Source organism: Varanus komodoensis, unplaced genomic scaffold (assembly GCF_004798865.1).
Source record: "Varanus komodoensis strain SLA01 unplaced genomic scaffold, ASM479886v1 scaffold19, whole genome shotgun sequence".
Taxonomy (NCBI): domain Eukaryota; kingdom Metazoa; phylum Chordata; class Lepidosauria; order Squamata; family Varanidae; genus Varanus; species Varanus komodoensis.
In genome coordinates, this window is record NW_025335550.1 from 12,615,371 (window position 1) to 12,642,241 (window position 26,871).

Here is a 26,871-nt window from a genome sequence, read left to right on the forward strand (position 1 = left end):
GCTGCAGGGCAGCTGAAAGGGACCCTACCAGGAAAGGGTTGTGCCTGGCAGGGGGCTTGGCCCGCTGCTGGCACCAGAAAGGGCCAGACGGCAGGGGGCTCACCTGCCACCAGGTGGCCCAGTCAAGGGCAGTGGAGCAGTCTGCCAAGGAGAACACCTGACGCGGGGCACGTAGAAGCATGCAGCCTCTGTGCTGCTGATGAGTGCCAACCCCGATGACTCCGGGCCCCCTTCCAGCCAAAGGCCTGTTTGTAATAGGAGTGAGAGGGGCATGGCAAGAGGTGCAATCGTCCAGGAGGCCCGGGAGACGCCTGCGGGCAATTCTCTGCGCCAAGTGGGCTGGTGAAGCCCCCGCTGCCGTCAGTGGCAATGCCCGGGGTGCTGCCGGGCTGTAGGCAGGAGGCGCCCCGCTCCCTTTCGCTCCCACCTCTGAACGGCCCTAGAGGGGAATCCGGGGGCTGCTGGAGGCAGGCTGGCCAGCAGCACCTGCTCCCCCCTGTAGGCCCGTGCGGTGCTGCCCTTTCCTTTCCTTTCCTTTCCTTTCCTTTCCTTTCCTTTCCTTTCCGGAGCGCTGCCCAGCTCCTGCCCCGTGCCAAAGCCTGCCTTCGGCCACCTCTGCTCCTCCTCCCCAGCCGCTCTGCACCGAAAGAGCATCTCGGCGGATTGGCATGGCCATTGTGTGCAAAGGGCCAGAAGGGCTGCCTCTGGCCCCGGAACCCCTGGGGTCCAGCGGGGCTGTGAGGAGTCGCATGCAGAGGCCTGGGCGGTCCTGCCCAGTCATCTCTGCAGGTCCATCCATTTGTGTGCTCCGTCCTCCTCTGCAAGGTGATCGGATTACGCCCATCTCTGGGAGCACGTTCGCTTGCACCGTAGCCCGGCTGACGCGGCCACGGAACTGCCCTGGGCATGGTGCTGGGGCCAGTCCTGTGGGCCCGTAGTAGGGCTGCCCCTGCCCCAAGGCCGGCAGTGCAGGTTGGCCTTCCTTGGTGGGGCAGGCGCAGGGGTGGCCCTGGGGAGCCCGTGCTGCGCAGCACTGTCCAGTGGGGGTGGGGTCTGGGCGGCTGCCTTCATAAAGCTCAGTCCACCGGTGGGCTTCCTCTGACCGTCCGCTGGTGGCCGTTTCATGACCCGGGGCCGGGCCCTCAGCACTCTGACCTGTGCGTGGAGGCAGCCATGCCCAGGGATTCCCGGGAGTCAAGAGGCAAGCTGCACTTCCTTCAGCTGCCTGGCCAGAGTGGAGCCGAGCGCCTTCCTGCCCTTGTTGTCCCCAGTCGCCCCGTGTGAGCTGTGCTCTGAGGGCGGCAGAGGTGCTCGTCAGGCCCTCGGGGGTGTGCGTGTTCCAGGAGGCTGTGCCCTGCTCTTCGGCTCTTGCAGTGCCGGCTGGTTCCAGGGTCTCGGCAGACTCCACGCCGCCCCCTCCTCTCTTTCCATTGGGCCACACCTTGTGCGTGACCCAAGCACTCTGCGGGGGAATGTGGCCTTGCTTCCTTCCTCCCGGCTGACCTGACTCTCTGCTTCTCTCTCCCCTCCCTCTTTGTCTGCCTCCAGGTCCAAGCCATACCGGGTGCGATGAACACTCCATGCAGGCCTCGGCATGGAAGGCTGTGACTCGCCCATCATCCTGGGGAAGGACAATGGGTGTGCGATCCCGCAGCACCAGCAATGGACTGGCTTTGGTAGCACCCACCTCCCCAGCAACCCGAGCAACATGGAGCCATCAGCAGTGCCAAACCGTGGAGCCCTAGACACCCGGCAGGCTTCCTTCGGCGAGCACTCCCCTGGAAGCGCCGTCCCCACGGCCGAGCCCGCCGGCAAGGAGGTGCGCTGCAACGAGTGCGCCGCCTCCTTCGCCAGCCTGCAGACCTACATGGAGCACCACTGCCCCAGCGCGCCCCCCCTGCTCCCGCTGCCGGGCGACTGCGGGAGCGACACTGGCGAGGAGGGAGACGAGGAGAGCGACGTGGAGAACCTGGCGGGGGAGATCGTCTACCAGCCAGATGGCTCGGCATACATTGTCGAAAGCATCAGCCAGCTGATCCCGGGTGGGGGGGTCTGCGGGGCCGGCAGCGGCGTGAGCGGCGGGGCGCTCCCAGCACTCTTCGTGAACTCTCCCGCCAGCACGGGGAGCAAGCAGGGCGAGGCCGCCTCTGCCGCCCCTGTCTACCCGCAGATCATCAACACTTTCCACATAGCCTCATCCTTTGGGAAGTGGTTTGAGGGCTCAGACCAGAGCTTCCCAAATACCTCAGCCCTGGCAGGGGTCAGCCCTGTCCTGCACAGCTTCCGCGTTTTTGATGTGCGCCACAAAAGCAACAAGGATTACCTGAACAGCGACGGTTCTGCCAAAAGTTCCTGTGTATCCAAAGATGTCCCCAACAATGTGGACCTGTCCAAATTCGATAGCTTCGTGCTCTATGGGAAGCGGAAGCCCATCCTGATGTGCTTCTTGTGCAAGCTCTCCTTTGGTTATGTCCGCTCTTTTGTGACCCACGCGGTGCATGACCATCGAATGACTCTGAGCGAGGAGGAGCGGAAAATTCTTGGCAATAAGAGCATCTCCGCTATCATTCAAGGGATAGGCAAAGACAAGGAGCCCCTTGTGAGCTTTTTGGAACCAAAAAACCAAACCTTTCCACACCCTTTAGTTTCCACAGCCAGCCTCATAGGCCCTGGACACAGTTTCTATGGAAAATTCAGTGGGATTCGCATGGAAGGGGAAGATGGTGCCCAGGCTGGGGCTGCCAGTGGAGCAGAACAGCCCCCGCCAGGCCTCTTGGCGCCGGGGGGCCTCTTGAACCTTGGAGGGCTAACGAGCTCAGCTTTGAAGACACCAATTACCTCAGTTCCCCTGGGCCCCCTGGCTTCCAGCCCTGCCATATCCTCAGAGGAGAAGGACCCTGGGGCCTTAGAGCAGCAAGAGCTGGCCGACCCGGATGGGCTCTTGGAGAAAGCAGAGCCAGCCGAGGAGGAGGAGGAGGAGGAGGAGGAAGAGGAGGAGGAGGAAGAGGAGGAGGAGGAGGAAGAGGAGGAGGAGGAGGAGGAGGAGGAGGAAGAGGGGTGCAAAGGGCTGTTCCCGAGCGAGCTGGAGGACGGACTGGAGGACAGGCCTCCCGAGGAGTCTGGGACTGTGGTGGGCAGCGGCGGCAGCAAGAAGGACCTTGCTCTCTCAAACCAAAGCATTTCTCCCTTGATGCCTGCCGTGCTCCAGGCACTGTCCAGGGGCACGGCTTCTTCTAGCTCTAATTCTGCTTCTTCCTTTGTCTTCGATGGTGCAAGCAGGAGGAATTGTTTAAGCTTTAACAGTGAAGGCGGCGAGGCCAGCGGCAGGCGGCTCGACTTCGGTGAGGAGAGTGCCAGCAAAGACAGCGCGGCAGCGCCGGAACCAAATGAGGGGGTGGAGGGTGAGGAGGGACCCTGCCTCTCCCATCACCAGCACGTGGGCCCTCTCTGCGACCTCGGGGGTGGGGAGTGCCCTTCGGGGAGCGGCGTGGAGTGCCCCAAGTGCGACACCGTCCTGGGCTCCTCGCGCTCGCTCGGCGGCCACATGACCATGATGCATTCGCGGAACTCGTGCAAGACGCTCAAGTGCCCCAAGTGCAACTGGCACTACAAGTACCAGCAGACGCTCGAGGCGCACATGAAGGAGAAGCACCCGGAGCCGGGGGGGGCCTGCGCCTACTGCAAGGGCGGGCAGCCCCACCCGCGGCTGGCGCGGGGCGAGAGCTACACGTGCGGTTACAAGCCCTTCCGCTGCGAGGTCTGCAACTACTCCACCACTACCAAAGGCAACCTCAGCATCCATATGCAGTCTGACAAGCATCTCAACAACATGCAGAACCTGCAGAATGGAGGCGGGGAGCAAGTTTTCAGCCACACTGCTGGGGCGGCGGCGGCGGCAGCGGCGGCGGCGGCAGCTGCCGCCGCCGCCGCAACCATGGGTAGCAGCTGTGGGGCCCCCTCCCCCACCAAACCAAAAAGCAAACCCACCTGGCGGTGTGAAGTGTGTGACTATGAGACCAACGTTGCCCGGAACCTGCGCATTCACATGACCAGTGAGAAGCACATGCACAACATGATGCTGCTTCAGCAGAACATGAGCCAAATGCAGCACAACCGCCACCTGGGTCTGGGCAGCCTGCCTGCCGAGGCGGAGCTGTACCAGTACTACCTGGCACAGAACATGGCCCTGCCCAGCTTGAGGGTGGACGGCGCCGGCCCCGATGCCCAGCTCATGACGAGCAGCTTCCAGCTGGACCCCGCCAGCACGCTGGCGTCCATGGCCCCGTCCCTAGGTGAGAGGAGCAGTGCTCGGGCCGTGCCTCTCCAGTGGGTTGCCTGGCAGCCGGTCTCGGGGGCTGGCTGCGGGGGAGAGGAGTGGCGTGGTCTTGGTGGCTCGTGGAGCATGCCCGAGAGGTGTCTGTTCTGCAGGCGAGGCGTTCGCACCCTTTTGACCGCACAGGGAGTCTTTGCTGTGCCGTTAAGGGGGTGATGTGGAGACTGCTGTGGGGGCCCTCGGACAAGTACGTGTCGGATATGTTCCGTGTGCTGCCCTGCTGACCGACAGCCGTGTCTGGGAGGGAGGGTGTGCATGTGCATCATGCGTTGAGCATGTTGTGCATGCACTCATCAGCCTGTATACAGGCGCACATTCGTGTGTGTGCGTGCGCACCCAGCTGATTTTGAGGAGTCCAGATCTGCAGCCTTTCTGGTCTCCAGCTGGGGTGGATGTGCTCCTGGAGATGCACCCATGAGCAGGGAGCGGGAGCTGTGCAGAGGGCCTGCCTCAGGTCTCCCAGAAGCTCTCCTCTGAGCCGAGGAGTTTCGGTAGCTGCTCTGAATGCTTTGTTGCTGCCACGAGGGCGGAGGCCATATACTCGTAGGAAGGAGAAGGGCAGGTGCAGCTTCACGCCTGCTCTGCGGCATGAAGGTGCAGCTGCCCCGTTGTAGCTGCGCAGTGCTTGGTGAGGAGGATCTTTGCCACTGGCTGAAGCCTTGCCGCATGCAGGGCTCGCCCCCTGTTTGCTCGGCTGCTGTCAAGAAGCGGCTCGAGCAAAGGCCAGCCTGACGTTTGCAGGCACCGAGCAGTGCTCAGACTGTGCCGGTTGCCATATTGGCAGGTGTGGCGTTCGCCCCCTTTTTCTCCCAGAGAGCTGGACGTGCGGGCTGGGTGCGCACGGCAAGCTCTTCCGCAAGAGGCTGCATGGCTGGCACTGGGCTTGTTGTGGCACCGCTCCTTGTATGCTTCGCTTGCGCTGTTCCCCCAGATCCGAATGACGATAGTTTCTTAGCACGGCCTCATTGTTAGAAACGCCTGCGTTTGATTCTGCAGTGGAGCTTGACACTCAGGGCTTGTTCCAGCTTCAGCGGCACTCAGGTGAAGCGTTTACAGTAGGAATGAATAAAAGGGTTCCCCTGATTAAGGAGCCTGTAGGGGTTCTTTAACTTTATGGTCAGTTGGATTGTCATAGAAAAACTAGATCTATGTTTTTGTATGGAAGGCTTTCATTAAAGTTTGGGCCTAGAATTGGAAATCTTATTAATATTAATAAGCTTTTACCGGTTTGAGAAGACCAAATATCTCTTGAATTCCAGCAGTGATCACAAAAGTCAGTATTTTATACAAATTAAGAGCATACCAGACCGGGAAGGTCCTGGTAGCTGAATGTAATTGTCAGTTGCCTCATGACTTCAAGTCTGAACAGCTGGTCGGCTGAGATGGAGAGACCCAGATCACAGGGGTCTTTCCTTCACGCAGCCCATTCTTCTTCACCAAGCAGCCTCCCCGCACTCTGCAGATGGATCCAGAGGCTGGCCTGAGGCGGAGGCCTTGGTGCCAGAGGGCCTCCAGAGAGGGCCGTCTGTGTCCCTGGGTGAGTATCGGTCAGCCTGACGGGAGGAGAGAATGGAGGTGGCTGAGGGGAGCTGGCACGGCTTTCCCCTTTCGTGTCGCCTGCCAGTAGACATATTTACAGGGGGAGTTTTGCGGGGAACAAAGGTCTTTCCTTGTCCTATATGGAGCAATGACTGTTAGTCTAATTGGCACAAAAATATTGGCAGGGGAGAGGGAGAGAGATAAATCATGCATATGAGCCTTATTCCACTGATCTAAGTGGCAGATATAGATGAGAAAGACGTTGCCTTTGTGTCTCATTGTGTTTGAAATTCCCAGATTCCCATTCTTTTGTAGTGTGTAGGCTTCCCAAAGAGCTGCATTGATGACATGTTCACAGAGAGTCCAACAGATTCTGTGAAAGTTCCAGTTTTGTGATGGACATCTTGTTAAACATTAAGGAGCATTGCAACCTCCGTTGTTCAGTGGTAGATCCAAAACACGGCACTGCTGCTGCTTAGACGGCGAGAATGACAGCAGTTGCTGTAGACAAAAGTGTTCCAGCCGCCACAAAACCATTTGCAGGAGAAGAGCTGGTCTTTCAAGGGCTCATGGTGCCAAATGAACAGAGAGGCCGGGATGGGCCACGCCGGCCTGCGGGGGGATTGCAGCGGTGGAAGCCTCCGAGGGAGGGAGGGAGGGAGGGAGGGAGGGAGGGAGGCAGCAGTGCCGTGGGAACAGGATCGTCTTCCCCACAGTTCAGTGGTACTTCCTTCCTTTGCCTGGGGTGGACTGGGGAAGCGGGACAGACGTGTGTGGGTGAGTAGATGGCTGGGATGTGCCGCTGTGTGCGTGGCAACCACTGCATGGAAAAGGTGATCCGTGCGCATGAGCAATGGGTGAACATGTTTCCAGTCAGGCGCTTTATGAACAGCCTGACACCTGAATTCCCACTTCATAGCTCCTCTTTTATTTCCTGCTTGCTTTTTAAGATTTTGTGTAAGCCCTGATCTTACCTACCTAAGGGTAGGATGTTTGTTTCCATTTCAAGGATGGGAAGCTGAGATACTTACTCACAGCTGAACCAGGTTTTGAACTCGGGGCTGGGCCGTTGCGCTCTCTGCTGGACCCTGTGGGTGTTCAGAATGCTCTCGGCTTTCTTCTGTTTGCTCTGGGCCCGGCTGTCTTGCCTTGCCTGCTCCTTCCTGCCCGGTGTGCTTACCTAGAAGGGCGAGAACCTGATCGTGCTCCTGCTTCGACAGATGGGCTAGGAAGGCAGCCACAGCTCAGTTCAGGCCTGTGCACAGGTGCATCCAGACTGGCCTAGCGCCTGCCCCTTAGTTGTTGTTGTTGTTGTTGTTGTTGTTGTTGTTGTTATTATTATAACATTTCTATGCCGCCCCTTGCCGAAACCTTGGGGCGACTTACAACATGATAAAATACATTGAAATACAATGTATTTACACTTTCGTACGGATAGCTGGCCAGTCCTGGCTTGGAGCTGCCTGCCTGAGTCTGCTGCTTGCTCCCCGTCTCCGAGCGCCTGCCTGCACAGGCTTCCTGCCGCCTGTGTGATGCAGCCACTTCTGCAGGCAGAGCAGTGGCTGGCGCCGTGGTTCGTCCATTCACCCATCACACCAAATTGTAGCTCGGCCTCTTAACCGTGGGGTATGTGATGTCCAGAGTGGCCAGCGTGCTCCTAGTCTGATGGGAGCTGCTGGGCTCTTCCCCTCACCTAGGAGCACCTGGGGGCAGAAGACTTGGGCAGTGCCTTGAGATGCCAGACCATGGAAGGAATCTGGGGTCGGTTTCATTTGGCTGGGGTGGTGGGTGCTCCAGGCGACTCTGTGGGAAATGAAATCTGTGTGGTCTTTGTTTTCTGAGTGTACTTTACAAACATGAAATGCATTGTGTGTAAAGTGGCAGATTAAATGGTTGCTTTGAATATGAAACGTACAAGTAAAAATGGCTTGATTTTTATTGCAGCAATAATTACAAATATACCCAGCAGATGAGGCAGTGAAATGTTGAACCAGAATGTACTAAATGTGTCTTAATTTTGCTAGGTAGGAACATAGGAATAAAATGACAGCTGACAATAGAAGCCATTAACATTGTAGTAAGCAAAAGAAAGAGTATATTAACTGGGCTTCGGAAGTATGCAGACTTTCCTGCAGAAATAAAAGGAATTTAAAACAATGAGAGATCTCTCAGAAAATAAGCCTTGCAATGAAATAACTACAGCCATAAATCTAGATATGCAGCTAATCTTGATAACAACAACAACCTCTTCAGTAGGGTATATGCGCGGAAGTATAACTTCCACACGCTTACATGGGAGTAAGTATTGCTGGACTATGTGATTTTTTTCTGAGTAAACATGCATACCGTTGGGTTGCAGTGTGCAAGTGACATAGCAATATGAGGTGAGGTGTCTTGAACTCATGTTTCATTTATATCCTAGTCCATTTCAGTAAATATGTCCTTGGAAACACTCAGAGAAGCTAACTTGCTCATCTTCATTCATTCAAGACCGAACAATCCATAACCTCTGATCGCAAACTTTTTCATTGAACTCCACAGTTTTCAGAAAATTTCAAGGAAAACATGCATTAGAACAGGCTTCCCAGGATTTCTGTTTGTGTCTTCCCCGATCGGTGTGTTCATACCCAAATGCTTTGTCGGCTTAACTTCACTTGATGTAGCAAATGGAGGACGCTCAGGCGAATGGGAAGCCATGTGCACAAAAGCCGCCTCACCCCGTGTTGGAGCCAGACTCCCTGCTTAGAGCAGAGTCTTGGAGGGAGCCCTGTGCTTCTGCATTGCTTGAAAGCACTCCTCCATCCCTCTCTTTCTGTTTCACTTTTAGTAACCTAAGCAACTCGCAGCAGTGTGAACTGCCTGTAACTTTCTGAAGCAGCGCTGATTCGTTTTCTAAATGGTGAATTTCACTGTGAAGGCAAGAGGCTCCCACGATGCTTTGCATTTCCAGTGTGTTTGTTGCAGGCCTTCCAGCGTAACTGGGGAGGGGCTCTGGGGTCATGCGTCTGGCCGTGCTGATCCCCCGCCCATGGTATGAGGTCCTGGGATGGTGCTTGGACCTCTGGGCCTCTCCTAGGTGCCCCGCCGGGCCTGGTGTGGGCTTGAGTGGCTCCCTCCACCTGCGTGGCTTGTGCAGAGCGTTTCTGACTGACTTTCTTCTTTCTCTGTGCAGTGGGTGGAGAGATACCTCTGGACATGCGGCTTGGGGGTGGGCAGCTGGTGTCCGAGGAGCTCATGAATCTGGGGGAGACCTTCACACAGACCAATGACCCTTCGCTGAAGCTTTTCCAGTGTGCAGTGTGCAACAAGTTCACCACGGACAATTTGGACCTGCTGGGGCTGCACATGAATGTCGAGCGCAGCCTGCCCGAGGATGAGTGGAAAGCGGTGATGGGCGACTCGTACCAGTGCAAGCTCTGCCGCTACAACACGCAGCTCAAGGCCAACTTCCAGCTCCACTGCAAGACGGACAAGCACGTGCAGAAGCACCAGCTGGTGGCGCACATCAAGGAGGGGGGCAAGGCCAACGAGTGGCGGCTCAAGTGCGTGGCCATCGGGAACCCCGTGCACCTGAAGTGCAACGCCTGCGACTACTACACCAACAGCCTGGAGAAGCTGCGGCTCCACACTGCGAACTCCCGGCACGAGGCCAGCTTGAAACTCTACAAGGTAAGGCGGGCCCGGTGTCTGCTCTGCTGGGGTGGGTCTGGGTGCCGCGGAGACGCCCCTCCTGCTGGCTTTGGCAGCGGCTTCCGGCGAGGAGTGGCGCTCAGGGCTGCTGCCCCGGGGTGCCGGGCGAGGTGAGCAAAGCACTCTGGGAGCGGCTTCTCCTCCCAGCAGGCGTGCTCTGCGCAGGCAGCAGCCGGCCGACTAATGACACTAATGCCAGCGCGATGGACGTTTGCCGCAGGCAGCGCCAGCCCCTTGAACACTCTTTGCCAAGCGGGGGCTGCGGGGCGCACAGGTGCGTGCGGATCACGTCGGCCTGGTGGGTGGGCAGCTGGTGTTCCTCTTGGGAGCCGCTGGATGGGGGAGAGCTCCTGCTCCTGCAGGCGGTCACTGCCTTGGCTTGCTGCTTCTGTCTGCATATTTCTGCCCCCCACCCCCACCCCCAAGAAGCTGGAAATCAAGAAGCTCTGCATACAGTAAATAGTCCTTTCACTTGCGCGGCAGAATTGCTCCAGACGTTTCTATTGATTTTCCCTGGACTTAAAGCTTCACCTTTTTCTCTAATCATCCCATAATGGCTTTAGTATGAACAATCAGGTACAAATTGCCATAAATCTAAGCGGCTTCACTTCATGTACCTTCCATTCACTCACACGCGCTCTGTCTCCTGCTCTCTTCGCTTGTGTTCTCTCGCTTTGCCTCCCTTCTCCCTTCCCCTCGCTCCATGAAGGGTCCCCTCGCCGCGATGCCTGCTCCCGGCTTTGGTGCAGCTGTGCGCACGGCTGCCCCCTCCCTCCCTCTGCTCGTCCTTGGCTTCCTTCGACTGTGGGGCCAGGGGAAGCTGCCAAGGATATGGCCTGGCACAGCTTTGCTGCAAGCACCACTGAACTGCCGGCTAGTGCAGCAGGCACCGCCTGCTTTGGTCCTCACGTGAAGCTCGAGGAGCCGTCATGAACCTGGCCTAGCGAGACTGTGGCGGCCCCCCCACAAGCCACTGCAGGAGACGGTGCAGGGGTGGGTGCAGGCGTGGCACGGTGGACAGGCGAGCTGGCCTGCCGGGGCCACGGTCGGCCTGTGCGGCCATGTCGGCAGTGCGGGTGGGAGGTCTCCTGCGAGAGGCTGGGAAGGCGCGGCAGTGGCGACTCTCCTGGGCAGGGCCGCTGCCGGTAGCAGCAGCGAGCGGCTGGTGCCCCGCTAGTGCAGAAAGGTCCAGACGCAACTGCTGCCCTCAAGGCTTCCCCGTGTGGGGGACGCCGGGTCCCCGGGAGGGGCACTGCAGGCAAGCGGCACGGTCGGCCAAGGTGGGAGGCCGTCAGAGGGCGTCACCCAGCCGGCGTTGGCCCTCGGCGCGATTCCAGCCTCGGGCAGTGTTCTGGCCTGAGAAGGGCCTGCTTTTGGGGAGGTCGCTGTGCGCTGTGTGTTAAGTACTGCGCTGCTTCTTGTAACATGCTTGGCGCGTCAGGAGCGATTCAGTCCATGGTGCGATGTGGCATGTGCGGAGTGTTTGCGGCCACTCTTTTGAGTATGCCACCTCCAACTGGGGCAGTTGGGGATTGCGCCACGCCATGCAGACCTATCCTCCATAGTTGATACGAGGGCTGAGCAGCCCTTGCCTCACCCCACGGCCACCCCGCCATCTTGTGCAAACCTGGTCACTCTGTGGATTGGCCAGGAGAAGTTGAACCCTGGGGTCTGATACACATTGCCGAAGCTTGTCATAATTCCTGCTCTTCACGTGTCCGAAGGCTGCCTCACCCCTCTCCCCTCCCCTCCGGACCTTGTGCAGCATATTCTAGAATGGAGCTTGGTGGGCTGTTATTTTTCCTCTTGCTAATGTAATCCATTAGCTTGGCACATGCATAATCAGTTTAGAGTGCGGTTAACGGGATGTAATCGAGTTCTTGCATCTCTGCTGGAGAAAATCCTCCCCAGATGCTGCCTGGGCGAGAGGCATCAGGCTTATCTTGCCAGCAATCCTCCTTACTCTGCCTTTTTGTCACTTTCTTTCCCGGGTGCCACGCCTTGGCTTCCACGTGTGGTGCAAACTGTGCTGGGTGCCAGAAGTGTCTTTGTGCGCCTGCCAAGTGGCAGCACAGAGAAGCCGGGCCGGCCTGTCCCCACGCAGGTCACCCTCTGGGCATTCAGGCTGTTGAGTTGGCTGCTGTGGCCTGATGAGAACCCGGGTGTCGCCAGCGGCCGATGGGTGCAGCTGAGCGAGCACTGATGAGCTGGGAACCTGGGCTGCCCAGGGGACGGAGCAGCCCTTCCGTCGAATCCCCAAGAACAGCACACAGTTGAGCACCGCCGTGGGGGTTCCCTCATGATTAAACAGCACCGTAGAGGAAAATGTTCACTGGCGATGTTTGCTGCGCAGCCTGGCAGCTGCCGGACTCTGGTGACGTCGGGTGCAGCATCCTGCGCCGGTTGGGCAGGAGGCCGAAGCCGCTGAGGCTGTGCTGTAGGGATAGGTTCAGGGGAAGGACGACACATTTTCTCTTCCCGGTTCACTCCCCGGAGCAGCGTCTGCGTCCTCCATAATCTCATGCCAGAGGTCTTGGGGTGCGGGAGAAGAGGCGGACAGTGTTCTGCTCTCTTGGATGTACAGGCTTACAGCCGTGCCTTCATTCAGAAAGCTGTGTTTTTGCTGCTTCCTTGCTGCTGCCGAAAAATGCTGGCCCGGCAACCATATGCAGGAATGTTTTAGTTTTTCTGGAGCAGCAGAATTCTTGCTTCCCCGCGCCAATGGTTGGATGGTTCCATATTGGCAAAAGGGAGCAATTTCTTTCTGCTCTGTCATGCCTGCCAGAAAGTTGTCTGTCTGGAACTCTCCAGCAGGGAAATGGGAGCTGTAGTGGCAGAGTACTCTGCCCATGTTCCTCATGTCAGAGGTCGTTCTGCTGACGTGGTTTCTGACCTTTGGATGCGACAAAGCTGCTTTCCCATCCCTCCTCCATCTCCAGCTATCTGGATGGGGCTGAATTTCCCCCAAGAAATCTGGGACAGCATGCAATTTCTTGCTGCGGCCCATCAAGCTTGGTAGCTGGCCCAGTGTTCCTTCCGGGGTTAGTTCCTCAATGTGCAGTTCTGTGGCTGTTTATCGCGGGCCTGTGGGCTGGACCAAGCATCCACACCCCTCGAAACACCCTTGATGCATTTTGAGCCATGCATCCTCTCCGGAGGTGACCCCAGGTGCACGGGTGCTGGCCTGGCCTGCTTGCTGGAGGTTGGCTTGGCATCCACCGCCCTCTCCTTTTGCCGCCTGCACCTTCACTCCTTGCCTTGACTTTCCACTTGAGAGGCTGCGTGCTGAGGCTGTTTCTGTCCCGCCAGCCTCCTGCCTGGCCTGGGCGCTCTTGCTGCCCCAGGGCCTGGATGCCTTTGCTGTGGCCAGTCATTCTCTGCCTCGTCTGATGTGCAGAATGAAGATGATACAAATGCTGGAAACATTTCAGGAACCAGAAGTGAATCCTCTCAACTGTGGGGATGCTAATTACACAGCTAATTAATCCAACAGATGTTGCTCTCTGTCGGTACAGATCGTGCTGCTTACGCGGGCCTCCAGCGCCTTGCTCAGAGTGCCTCAGCATGCGCTCCCTTTCGCAGCCTGAGAGCACGTGTGCCTGGGGCCCCTCGAGCTTTCAGCCTTCAGAGCTCGGGGGGGGGGGGGGAGCTGGCACAGGCCTTGCAGTCCCCTCATCCGCATCTTCGCTTTCTCCAGGAGAAGATGCGCCTCCAGGCCACCCACTTCCATCCATGTGCCCTCTCCTTCCGTGTGAGCAGAGGGTCCCAGGGACAGGGGTCGGCAGTCCTGCGTCAGGAGTTTGAACCAGCCCGAGCAGAACCCACCTCTCTCCCCGTGCCGCTCTCTGAAGTGCAGTAGAGGCCCAAGGACTCCACATCTCATTAACAATGCAGTTGCTAATGTGCTCAGTTTGGTGTGGTAACATTTATTGTTTACTTATTTATTAAGAACATTTATATTCCAGCTTTCCAACACAATATTGCCAAACATAGCTAATAATAAAAAGAAAATTCATCAAAATTACAACTAAAACAATTAAAAACACACCATGAATACCACACGCCAAAGAATTAAACAGCACTAAAAGCAAAGACAGCGCCAACCACTTCTGCAAGAGGAGAACCATAAAAACCTCTGATTAAACTCATCTGATAGGCTGGGAAAGACAAGTTTCACCCCTGGTTGAACAACAGGAAGGCGGGAGAGGACCGGCCTGGGGAGGAGGAGATGCCAGATCCAGATCTGGCCACTGAAGGGTTTGCTCTGGTGCTTCTTCCAGCTGTATGTCTGAGAACATCAGGATGCTGGGTGGAGCCTCACCTGCAGACCGGCATGTCCCCCTAGTGCCTGGGCCTACGCTGCTTCAGGCGCTGAAGGTTAAGACAGGCACTGGGCACCGAAAGAAGGCCAGCGGCCAGTACAGCCCCTGCCCCCGGGCAGCGGCATCCTCCTCCCTCGGCAGTCTGGCAACGACATTTGGGGCCAGCAGCTTCAACGGCAGCCTCGCCCTGGACCAAAGGAGAGGCCTTGCCATGTCCGCCTCTAGTCCCTCTTAGCATGGCAGCCAAACCGGCGCCAGTCCACTCCCAGCAAACCCGCCACCTGCTCTCGGGGCTCAGGCGGAGCCCAGGGGAACTCCCAGACAGCGGCCTGGCCCTTCGGGGGTCGAACCCTAGCCCATCCTCTGAGCCAGGGCCATTACCATAGAGCAGCGTTACTGCTGCCCAGACTGGCCTGAGCTTCTGTTTGTTCCTCCTTATACGTATGGCCCTTTTGTATGAATGTGAGGCCTCCACAGCTCCCTTGAAGTGGGACGGTGAAGGGAGAGTGAGGGCTGGGAGAGCAGTATCTCGATGCCGTGGTATGTTTCGCCCCCCCCCCGCTCCCCCAGAAATGATTGCACAGAGAGAGACCCGGAAGGTGGGCACGCGTTGTAAAGCGCCCCCATGCTCCTTTGCCAGAGGAGCGCCTGGAAAGGCTTGCGCTGGCACTTGGCCGGCCAGTCCTTCCGCTGACACTTGCGGTGCCAGGAAGCAGCGCTGAGGCCCGGCTGGGCGAGGGGCTAAGGCCCAGCCATGCTCCGACCCACAGCTGCCGAAGCGGGCCCTCTGCCGCCCTCTGGGCACACAGCCGTCTGGCCGTGCTTTGCACTGGTGCCCATCCCCGAGGCGAAGCTGCCCTGGGGCTGCGAAGGCCGCACTGGCGCCGCTCTGCGAGGGGGAAGGTGGCGAAAGCCACCGGTGGGTGCCAGAAGCAGCCCGGCTGACGTGAGGCGCTCTGAGGGAGCAGGGTGGTGTGGAAGAAGAGGGCCCAGGCACCGGAGTGCTGCTGGGGTCGTGGAAGCTCCCATAAATCACGGCTGCTGCGCTTGGTTCAGCATAATTGACGTGGCCTCGCCGCCCACGGCGGAGGAGGATTGTATCGGCTCGGTTGAACAGCCCCTTTCTCCGTTCCCAGGGCTCCGCGCTGTAATGTGCTTCCGCTAATGAGGCAGAAGAGTGGGCGAGGTGTTGCCACAGATGCACAGGCAGGGCTGCCATGTGGATGCAGCCGCCTTCGGCCTTCTGCAGGCCTTGGCCCTCCGGCTCCGCCCGGCCGGGTTCCCTTGCAGGCCCAGCCAGGCTGAGGGGAGGGGGAGTATCGCCGGGAGGTGAAGAGGCCTGGTGCCCGAGGGCCCCTGCCTCGCCTCCCAGTGGAAAGACCTCTGCAGGGGCCTTCATGGAATCACAGAATCATAGAGCCGGAAGGGGCCAGAGGGCCCAAGCTGCCCTGGTGGCTGCCCAGTTGCATCGCTCCACTGGCAGGCCGCTCTGACGGCGAGGAAGTTCTTCCTGATGCTCAGCTGGAGCCCGGCTTCCTGTAACCCGAGCCCATCCTTCCGTGTCGCACTCTCTGGGGTGAGCCGGAAGAGGTCCGGGCCTCCCCCGGGGGCAGCCCTCCAGGCACTCCAGGAGCGTTGCCCTGTCTCCCTGCCCCCGCCTTCCTCTCTCAAGGCAAGCATGCCAGCTCCTTCCCTCTCTTTGCGCAGGGCTCGGTCTCCCTCCCCAAGCCCTCTGCCCATGCTCGTGTGTGGCTGGGGAATGAGAGGAGGAGGTCCGTGCCTCGCCTTCCCCGGCTCAGCCTCCCTTCTGAACAGCAGCTGAGTGCAGGTGGAAGGGGCGCCCCCTCCTCGCTTTCATGTTCTGGTGTGAAGCGCCTATAAATAGTTAAGCTGCCTGTTATCTAAGTCCTGGCCTGGTGCCAGCTGGGCCTTGGCATCAGCTGGCTGCCAGCACAGCCCCTGAGGCCTGCCTCTTTCAGCACTCCTGCAGGCAAAGCGGCTGTTGGTTTAAGCGGGAATTAAATAATTACCACCTCTTAGCTCTTCCCCACCTTCTGCGGATTGCGCTATAAATCGTCAGCCTGTTTGCATTTAATATGAATTGGGTCATATGGCTTCCTCTTTGATTTTGACATGCCTCCGTTTGTAAACACGCCGGCCTCTCGAAGGATTGTGGTTAGCCTTGGGGTGCTGGGTGGGGAGCGGGCGCAAGGCTTTCCTCCCTCGGCAGGCAGAGCGTCTGGCACGGAGAGCACTCCGCCCGTGACGGGGGAGCTTGGAGGGCAGGCAGGGGGTTGCCAAGGCCCACTCCGCCTGGCAGGGCTCCTGTAGCTCTGCTCTGCGGCTGTGCCAGACTGGGGCTTTGCCAAAAACATCCGTTCCCAGACAAAGGCCTGCTGCACAACTGAGCCTTGCATTGGCCACTCCCCTCTTGGCCTCACCGGCGCGGAGCGGAGCGGGGCCAGCCGGGCCCAGATGTATGTGGGAAGCGTTCTTGCCAGCGAAGGGGAGATGCTCTCGTCCATCCGTGCAGTCTTTGGTCTCCTGCGTTCTTGGCTGCATTTTCCTGTTGCAACAGGAAAACTGCACATTTCTGCTATTTTGCCCTCTCCGGTATGTTCAAAGCTATGGTTATAAGACCCAGTGTCTATACTGTAGTTGGGCATCAACAAATCAGCAGTTATTTAAAAATACATAGTTGTAAAATATTTTCCCTGGAGAACTGATTAGGAAATTGACACATTTTCTAGGCTTGAAAATGCTGTAGATTACTTTCCAAGTATGGCTTGGTGGTGGTCCTCTGTGCTGAGCAAAGGGGGCTATTTTCTTCCCCTGCATGACAAACCACCTTTACTGGAGGACAGAGTTGTAAGTGCCATGGAGCGGCATCTGATTATTAAAGCCCGGAAGGTTACTGGTGATCCAGCCCTCTTTTCCAACGTGTGCTTTGGAAACTGTGTCCACAGAGGTATCAGAGAGTGAAGTTCTCTGCGTGTAAAGTTGCCTGGAAATTCAACATCGGTGCGTTTGACTTCAGGAGAAGGAAGAAATTGGTTGAAGAATTTAATGACAAATGGAAATTCTGTTAATACCCAGTACAATTAATGGGATGTAAAAGGGAGTTCTTTAAAAAGTAATTGAGGATCTATAACTGACTTAAAGTGATTGGAAAATTGGTTGGCATACAGAATAATAACTTTTGCATTTTTTTCCTGAATTCCCATAGAGTGCCAAATGACAGAAAGATAGACAAACTTGTGAGCTTGAATGTATTAATTGTACTTGCTTACAAACCCTTGGCAACTTTATTCTACAGATACTTTTCTTTTTGTATTCAGTTTATGTTAAGAATTTTTAGAAAAAATTAAAAAGGAGAAGGAAACTTAGTACAAATGTAGGGAGTGGTAAAAAGGAGGTTGAAAGGGAAGTTCAGAGGGTCAAATCGTCAATGCTTGTGGCTTGCTCAAAACTGCAGTGATGGCGGTTCAGCTGCAGGTCAGGCAAGACAGCGGCCAGTCGAAGAGATCGAAGAGATCGCCAGTGGGCTAACCAGCAGCCTCAGGACAATCAGGGAGGCCTCAGTTAGCGCAAGTGGATCTCAAACTGGCAGTGTGCGCGCGAGTCCCCTGGCAAGCTTCTCCCAAGGGAAAAAAGAGGACTGGGCTTCTGCAGCAGGCCCTCCCCACAAAGGACAGGGGACAGCCGGGGGAGTCCTGTCCTTTCACGGGGATATCTTACCTGGGCCAGTGTGGCGCATCCCCTTGAAAATGTGGGGAAATGTTCCCCTGCAAATTAATGGCAGTGCCTTGGGTATGGGAAAAATATGGGTTCATGTCAGGAAATGTTCTGCTACATTTAAGGTGGGGTTGGGAAACTTGTAGCCCCCCATAAACTGTTGGTCTAGAACAGTGGTGGTGAACCTCTGGCATGTGTGCCACAGCGGGCACGCAGAGTCCCCTCTGTTGGCATGTGAGCCAAGTTGCCCCAGTAGCCGAGCATCGGATAACAGTGCACATAGGGGCCATGTGCATGCTCAGAAAGGAGTTGCGGCGCAAGGCGATGACGTCATGAACCGCGACTCATTCGAGCTTTTGCATGGCCGGTCAGTGCAGTGCCAAGGATATATATGTATTTTCTTGGACTAGCTGTGAGTTGTTTTTTCTAAACTAAAACCTCAGTTTTCAGGTTTTATTGCAGTGTTGGCACTTTGCGATAAAGAATTGGGTTTTGGGCTGCAGTTTGGGCACTCGGTCTCTAAAAGGTTTGCCATCACTGGCCTAGAGAAAGCCAATTTAGCATGCTCATGTGATTTATATTTGGTAAATAAGGCTTCAAAATGACAACACTGTTAATATCTTCTTCCAATGTGCTGCAAATATTTGAGGAAAAAATAAGAATTGCTTAAAGTGGTATAAATGTCCCATTATATTGCCTATACGTCTTTACTGGAATACTTGTAAGAAATGTAAAGACAATAGTATATACTTCCTTTGCTTTGTTTAAATTTAAGAGAAAAAATGTGCTGACGAATGTTGATACAGCGATACGTGTCCGCAGTGTGCAGAAGTGTGCGCGGCAACCTGACAGGTGACAACGGGCATCCACCTTCGCGGGGCCATGCCCCTTTCTGTGGAGGTTGCAAGGACACCTTCAGCTTTGCTCTCACTATTTATTGCTTCCTTTTCCCTCTGAGGCGTGATTGTATTTTGGTGGTATCTCTGCACTGTGTCCCATACTTTCTAAGGGCAGTCCGCTGCCCGAAGGGCTCCTCTGGCTGGGGAAGCGGCATGTGGGGCAAGGCTGGATCTGCATCTCATTTTCCAGCGCAGCTTCCCAATTGCCACAGGGACCGGCTTGTTCTCATAATCTATCATTAGTGTGTGCCATTTATTCATCACCTGCAGGCATCTAGGTGTGGAGCTTTGTAAGAGCCTGGCAAGGCACTTGGGGGTGGCGGGAGCACAGCAGGCAGTGTGTGGAGCAGGCAGGGCGATGCCCGTGCCAAGGAAGGAAGTATGTTAGAACTGGCGGTGTCAGAAGGCGGCCGGTGGAATCAGTGACGCCAACTCCAGAGCTGCACTGGGATGCCTCCTCTTGAATTCTCCCCAGCATTTCTGAGTATTTATTTTATTGTTAGGAAGATGCGTAACACGGAAGGGGTGGCTTGGATTTAAAATGGAATAAACGCAGAGGCAAGATACAGCCCCATTTCTGCAATGAAGCAGTTTATTAATCCCTTCATATTCAGGTGTCTTTATACTGAGCAATCCCGGTCTTTAAAATGGCCAGAGAGGAGAGTCCACATCCTAAGGCCTTGTTAGAAATTGCTTTATACTTTATAAATGTTACTAATAAGTAATATGGGCTTGTCTTTCTGACATAAGACGTTGTTGTTAGTCGTGAAGTTGTGTCTGATCCACTGCGACCCCATGGACAACATTCCTCCAGGCCTTCCTGTCCTCCACCATCCCCGGAGTCCACCCAAGCTCACGCCGACTGCTTCAGTGACTCCATGCAGCCACCTCATTCTCTGCTGTCTCCTCCTCCTTTTGCCATCTATTGTTCCCAGCATTAGGCTCTTCTCCAGGGAGTCTTTCCTTCTCATTAGGTGGCCAAAGCATTTGAGCTTTGTCTTCAGTATCTGGCCTTCTAAAGAGCAGTCAGGGTTGATCTCCTCTAGGACTGACTGGTTTGATCGCCTTGCTGTCCAAGGAACCCGCAGGAGTCTCCGCCAGCACCACAATCCAAAGGCCTCAATTCTTCAGTTAAGACTTTACACCTGTCTGTTCCATCTACCCAAGCTGACTCGCTTGCCTGGAAACACAGGAGCCCCATCTTCCACCACGAAGACCAGTTCTAGTCTGGTGTCCTGATTGAAGTGTGCAGATCTTGGCTAAAGGGCACTCCTGATTATCAGTGTTGGTGGAAAAGTCAGGACAAGGCCAACTGGACATGAGCTCAGCTCGTCTGCCAGCCTGCCGTGTGGCCATGAGGCCTGTGCAAAGCTGCTTCTCCCCCAGCAACACTTTTTCTCAGAGCCGCGCGGTGGAGCCTCCTTGGGCGAGCGGAGGCCTGTTATGCTCTGACCCACAAGAAGAGGTGGGTGACCCCACAGTACACGGTGCCCAGTTCGCATGATTCTTCGCACATGAAAGGGACCACATCTGTGCCAACCTAGATGCCGTCAGGGATGCAAGTCTGGTTGGTGTCGCCTGGGCTTTGGCTTCTGCTTGACCAGTTCCAGGGGATACCTTTCAATTTGTACAGCGGAGGGAAGGGGACACAGTCCTGGGAGAGGTGAGGCCTAGCGCTTGTTATAAAAATCAGCGTGGTGGCAGGGAAATGACTGAATGGATAATGAGTGGTTTTAATGGCAAAACCATTAAAGAATGCTTTTAATGGCAAAGTGCCATTACACCTTGTTTGAAGGGCAAGGAGGCAAGACCAATGTTTTGAAAAACCCTCCCTAAATCCTATTGCAATTGGATAATTTCCTGGCAGTCTCCAGTATTCCGTCTTTTGGGCAAGGGGATGGAGTGCTCAGTGAATTCCCAGCTCCAGGGGCTTCTGGATGAGATGGATTATTATCTGGGTCCATTTTGTTCTGGATTCAGGCCTGGTGTGGGGGCAGGCTTTGCTCGTCTTGGCAGCATGTGTCCTCATTACAGTTGTGCTGGGTCTGGATCGGACTGGGAAGACCATCCAACAGTGGACCCAGTTCTCCTTGGAGGGACAATCACTGAAGTTGGTACTGGGGGTTTCCTGTTGGACTCCATGGTTCTTGGCCTGCAGAGTCAGTTTGCGGATGCCGCCCACTTCTCTTTCCTTTTCTTCCAAGTCCAAGGAAGCTGTTCTGGTCCCAAAATGGGTGCCTGATGTCAGTCATGAGCTGGGCAAGGACAAGCAGACGCAGATCCGAGTCAAGCTGCACGAGCAGGTGCCGAGCAGGTGCCCAGAGCTCTTCTTACTCTTCACCCACTGCAGTGTAATTCTAGGGACATGCTAGCGGTGCCTTCCGCTACTTTCACATCGACTAATAGTATGTGCATTTGGGCCATGACAAGGGCTCAACATCTCTGGACACATTGAAGGGTTTTATTTATTTATTTATTTATTAAAATATTTTTATGCCGCCCCATTCTCCGAAGCCTCGGGGCGGCTTACAACAATAAATTACAATAACATTTTAAAATACATACATTAAAATAAAATACAAATATACAATATAAAACATACAATATAAAACAAGCCGCCCTGGCCAGATAAAATTCAATAATATTAGCAAGGGTTCTATCTTCCTAGTTAGTCATGGAACCCACAAGAAAAGGTAAAACTCTTGGTTGAATCCTAGGCGATGCCCTGGATCTGGGGCAAGGTGTGGATGCTGCTGCTCTGTGGACAGTGGTGGCCACAGGGCTGGCTGCCATGTGCAGCGCACTGGCCTGCATGTGTCTGAATTGCCCCAGTGCCTTAGCAGTCCGTTTTGAGAAGGTGGGATTGCTGAGACAGCCAGGGGACCGTATTGCAAAGAAACCGAGGGAGAGGTGATCAGGGCAGTCGAATTCTTCGGTAAGCCTTGGATGCCTTTTAAAAAAGCAATAGGGGGTTCCATTAAAATGGATAGTGCAGAGTAGAATCATGATAAAGGTGCCAGGATGGCTAACAGATGAGCCAGGGAGGAAAAAAGGCTTCTTTTAAAGAAGTGGATGGCTTGCCTATCTCTGAAAAATGAGAGCGAAAGCAGGCAAGCAAGGCAATAACTTTGCGAAGCAGTTCCTAAAGATGTAAAGACTAGAAAGACACCAGAAGCAGATGGCACATCATAACAGAAAGGGGATGAAGCAATTCACAGAAGAGGGAACGGCGGGTGCCCGTGCTCTCGCGCCTGAATGGGCTTCCTGTGGATGCCTGGTCCGCGACAGGTGTTGGTCTGATCTGGCGGGGATTTCTTCCTGCAGGCCCCATGGAGCGCTTTGCACGCCGTGGCAGCGCTCTTTGATGAGCTGTGGCTTCACGTTTTGGACCACTGCTTTGGAGGTTTCCGTGCTGTGTGAGACCAGCCAGTGTGGGGCGGTTTGAGGTTTAAACCGTGCTTGTATAACGCACAATCTGTCCTAGGGTGATGGTTTAGCCCTGACACAGCTCATGCTCATTGGGTTCTCCTGTTGCAGCGCTTGAGTTGGGGTCGGATATATGACGTTGTGGCCTCAGGTGCCACAGCCAGTTGTAGGTCATAGTCACCCAAGCTGGGTTGTGACATCATGCAGACCGGCTCACTGGCTGCTCTCCCCGCGACTCGGGGGCTGAGGTGCACGCGGTCTGCAGCTGGCAGGCAATGGCTTCGTCAGGTGCCAAGCGTGAGCCTAACTGCCTGCAGGGCTGGATGAAAGCCTGCAGCTGCTCCATAGGCCTGAACTGGGCTCAAGATCCACCTGGCCTGGAAATGAGCTTTCTGTTAATAACTTTCTGGAGGTGATCCTGAATGCAGCACACAGCTGTAAAGCTTAAACAAAATCTAAATGTTATAAACCACCCATGGAGAAGCCAACCATTCAGAAACATGCAGTGGTTGTTACATGGCATCAGATCATCTCTGACTTAAAATGACCCCATGACTGAATTCCCTCCAAAATATCCTGTCCTTGGCAGTCCTGCTTAACTCTCCTAAACTCAAGGCCGTGACTTCTTGTATGAAATGGATCTCTCTCATATTTGCTCTTCCTCTCCTTCTGCCTTCTGCTTTTGCTAGCATTATTGTCTTCTCCTTCCCCTGATGTGCCCAAAGTACAACAGCTTCAGTTTTGCCGTTTGATCCAGGACCCACTTTCATCCTTCTGTTGGTTCATGCTGTTTGCAAGGCCCTCTTCCAGTGCAACGTTGCAAACAAATTATTTTTCCCTGTCAGCATTTTTCACTGTCCATCCTTCATAACCCTGCACAGTGAATACGGCACTGTGACTGATCTTGCCCTTGGTCTCCAATAAAATATCTGTACACTTGATGATCTTTTCTAATTCCTTCATTGTTGCCCTTCCAAGTCTCAGTTTTAATTTCTTAGCTGCAATCTCCCTTTGAATCGATGACTGAGTCATGGTATGTAAAATCTTTCACAATTTCAAGCTCTTCATTGTTGACCTTAGAGTTGTGTAATTCTTCTGTAGTCGTGATCTTTGTTTGCTTAATGTTCAGCTATAGTCAAGCTTTTGCACTTTCTTCATGCCTTTTATCAGGAGTCATTTCAATTTTTTGCTGCTTTCTGCCAGTAATATGGTTTCATCCGCAGATCTTATTTTTTAAACTGTATCTTTCACCTAATGTTCACTCGTGCTTCCTCTGATCCTAATCAAGCTTTCTTTATGATACGTTCTGCGTATAGAGTGAACAGATAGGGAGATAAAATACACCCTTGTCTGATGCCTTTGCTTATAGGAAACCATTCTGTTTCCCTATATTTTGTGCTAACACGGCCTTCTTTGATGCACTTTATACACCAGGGTGATCAAATGAGGCACACCATTGCTTTCAGGAGCATCCATGGCTTCTTCGGATCCAGAGTCCATAGCTTTGCTTTTGTCTGTAAAGCAAAGCCGATTTTCCTCTGAAAGTCCTTGGTGCACTCCAACGTCCCAGATGTATTTGCAATATGACCTGGAGTTCCCCTTCCTTTTTGGGATCCAACTTGAGTGCCAGTCATTTACATTCCATATAGGGAAAATTCTTGGTTGTAACACCCTGTGGATCACTTTGCTTGTGTGGGAAATCAGTGCAAGGGTCCTATACTGACTGCACTCTCTCGCGTCGCTTTTCTTGGGGATTGGAATGCATAGTCTCCTGCCTGCCAACCATTGTTTTGTTTCCCATATTTGTTGACATATTCTTGTTAGAATTTGGATGAATTCAGTCCCTGCATCTTGGAACACTTCTGCGGCACCCTGTTTGTTCTGGGTGCTTTATTCTTTCCAAGTGACTTTCTAAGACTGCAGGCTCTTCCTCCTAGGATTCCTCTTTAAAGAAGTTGTTCATCCTTTCATTCTTCTGTATAGTTCATCCACCCATGGTTTCCACCTCCTCTTTATTTTATCCTGGTCAGACATTATCCCTTCTTGATCATTCAGCATTCCTAATCTAGGTTTGAATTTCCCTTTGATTCTTGGACCTTCTGGGAGCGGTCTCTTGTTTTTCCTCTTTTGTGGTTCTCTTCTCTTTCTTTGTACTGACCATTGTAATCGTTCTTTTCATATTTATGTGATAATTGCTGAAAAGCTGCTTTCTGGATTCTGACCCAATTTTTGCCACCTTTTGCTTTTGCATCTTACCTATCCTGTGGGACTTTCTTCCATCATCCATCTCGGCCTTTTCTTACTTTTTCCTTTTTGCATTCTTCTCTAATAATGTCTCTGGCTTCTTAAGTGACACTTGCCATCTTAATGTCATCCCCCTGGTTTGGAGAGATCCTTTCAGAGCTCCTTGTTCTCCCTTTTTGTTCTCGCTATTCTGGTGACTACACTGTGCCACCAGACAATAGGTCCATGCAGAACTCTCCCTTAAATTCATATAATTCATAACAAACTAGAAAGCATTGGTTCCAATACAAATCCCGGTGAGACCGTACTTTTTACATTCCTCCGTTGTGAGAACCGACCTATTATGCCCGCTCTCTGCTTCCTGTTCTCTAACTAGTTCCCAAGCTGCAGGAAGACCTCTGCCTTTACTCCATTACTGCCAATACTGCTCAGGAGAATTGGCCCTGCTCATGGGGAGGGGGGATCTTTGTCGAAAGCCCCCTGAAAGCCCAGATATGGCCTGCTAGGTCACCCCAGGCCACATGCCCGCCGATACTCAAGGCTGGCGAGGCAGGACTTGCCTTTCTGGAAGCCATGTTGATTTTTCTTCAACAAGACATGTGCTTCTTTGCATGTTATAATTTTATCTTTATTAGCCCTTTCCACCAATTTTCCTGGAATAGATATTACGCTAACTGACTGTAATCACCCAGCCACCACCACCACCATGCTCCCCAGCTCGGCTTTAAAAAAAATGTTGCTACACTCGTTGCTTTCTGGACTGATGCAGAGACTGATCTTAGAGACACATTAGGTATTTTGGGGTAAGATCACCTGTTTCAGAATTGGCTTGAAGGACTCTCAGATGGACACGCTCTGGACCTAGTAACTATTTATTTCCGATACATCATTAAGATCCACACCCCTCATTACCACAATTTCCTTCAGTTCTTTAGAATGCCTTCTTGGAAACATTAGTATCTGGGTAATGGGTGTTAGCCATATATCACCTGTAGTGAAGACAAAAGAATTCATTCAGCTTCTCAAACTCTCCTGATCTCTTTTAGTGCTCCTTTAACTCTCTTATCATCCAGTGATCCAGCTGCATCCCGGGCTGCATTTCTGCTTCTGATGTTTGTAAAGATTTGTTTATTTTGGTCACAAAGTTAGCAGCAAAATGCTCCTTGAAAACCTTTTGCCTAGTTTACTGTCGGCTTGCATTACTCCTCCGCAAGCACAGGGTCTGCTTTGCTCTCAGCTGGGTAGTCCTCCCTATTCTGAGGAAGCCTCCTTTCCCGTGCAGTTTTCTCTGTGCTCTTCTAGTTACCTGCACAGGTGACCTGTTGGTCTTGATGGTGTCTCCAAGGTTCCCCCAATCTCCTTTCCAACTAAGCTTCCATGATTGCAGTTCTGAGTAAACCCTGAGTGTCCAGGAGAGACTTGACCCCCTTCCTTTCCTTCCTCCGTCAGCTCCCTTTGCAGGAATCCCCTCGTTTCCTCTTTGGGAGGTGAAGGTGGCTGCATGGGGCCAAGTCCTGTGGGTGGGCTTGCCTGGGCGGCCCTGCTGCCAGGACCAGCGGTGGGTTCTGAGGAGAGGGCCTGGTGGTGGTCAGGGAAGCTAGAAGAGGTCCTGCTTCCTGGCCTTCTCCTTTGGCGCCCCCACCCCCAGTGGGGGAGAAGCCCCCAGGCAGCCGCTCTGTTGCTGGCTGAGCCTCGATGCTCCCTGGGAAGGCCAGTCCTGTGGCTGCTGGCAAGCCATGCCTGCCGCAGGCCCTTGCCCGGAGGCCGTGTGACGCTGGGGCTGCGTAGTCGGAACGAGGACGGGGAGGCGTTTGTCTCTCGGCGTGGCCGTGGCAAGTGATTAATGAGTGTGCCTTGGCCTGTGGCGCAATTGGAGGAGCCGCGCTCGGTGCCGTCAGTGCCGCCCGTCCCGGGGGAGGGGGCTGTGCTGCCGCTGAATCTTGGCCACAGAGCAGGCTTGTTAAGGACTGATCTGTTTAGCCGGCCTGCGGAAGCCGGGCTCTTGCCTCCCTCTGGGCTTTAGCCCCTCCTCATTAAGCTGGTTGGGGCTATTGATTGGACATTTGTGTTTGGAAGAGTCTTACTTACTCCATGCATTATCTTGACAGATTGATCAGACCTGATTGAGAACCTCTTAAAGGAACGAACAGCTGTAATGGGAAAGTTGGACTCTGTCATCCGTTAGGGTGATTCTGGGAGCGAGAGGAACAAGGCTGACATCTTGGAGCAATTGTATTTACAATTAACATGGCTGAAAACGATTGCCTCTATTGATCCCCCCTTCCTGCAATTACAGCCCCATTGTTTACATTCCAGCACTTCAGTTATAAAAAGGAAATTCAATAATTATTGCATTATTTAAAGTTAAAGTGCCACAGAGTTTGCTGGCTGTGCTTGCTGGTTGATTTAACGTTCAGTAAAATCTATGCTGAGCTTTCCATCTTTAGGCTGAGCAATATTGGCTTTTAATGAGGCTTCAAGGGTGGAGCAAAAACCCACCTGCTGGCTGTTTGGGTTTTGGTGTGTTATTTATGGGGGAATCGGATAGGGCCTCAGAACAGCCAGCAGGAGTGGAGGTCTTCTTGTGTGGGGGTGGAGGAGGAAGCACCCTGGGCTGGCTGGCTGGCTGCTTCCGTGCCGCAGGGGCAAGCGAGAGGCCAGCGTGACGGCCAGGCCTGATGCG

General features: G+C 54.2%; 1 protein-coding gene across 1 annotated transcript in view; it reads left to right on the plus strand.

The window, feature by feature from the left end:
- The first annotated feature begins 1,555 nt into the window (after positions 1–1,555).
- Positions 1,556–26,871, plus strand: part of ZFHX3 (zinc finger homeobox 3) — a 71,528-nt gene continuing 46,212 nt past the window's right edge. The window contains exons 1-2 of the mRNA XM_044427880.1: positions 1,556–4,292; positions 9,045–9,541. Coding sequence (XP_044283815.1) covers positions 1,595–4,292; positions 9,045–9,541 — 3,195 coding nt within the window. The 5' untranslated portion in view covers positions 1,556–1,594. The remainder of the gene's footprint in view (positions 4,293–9,044; positions 9,542–26,871) is intronic.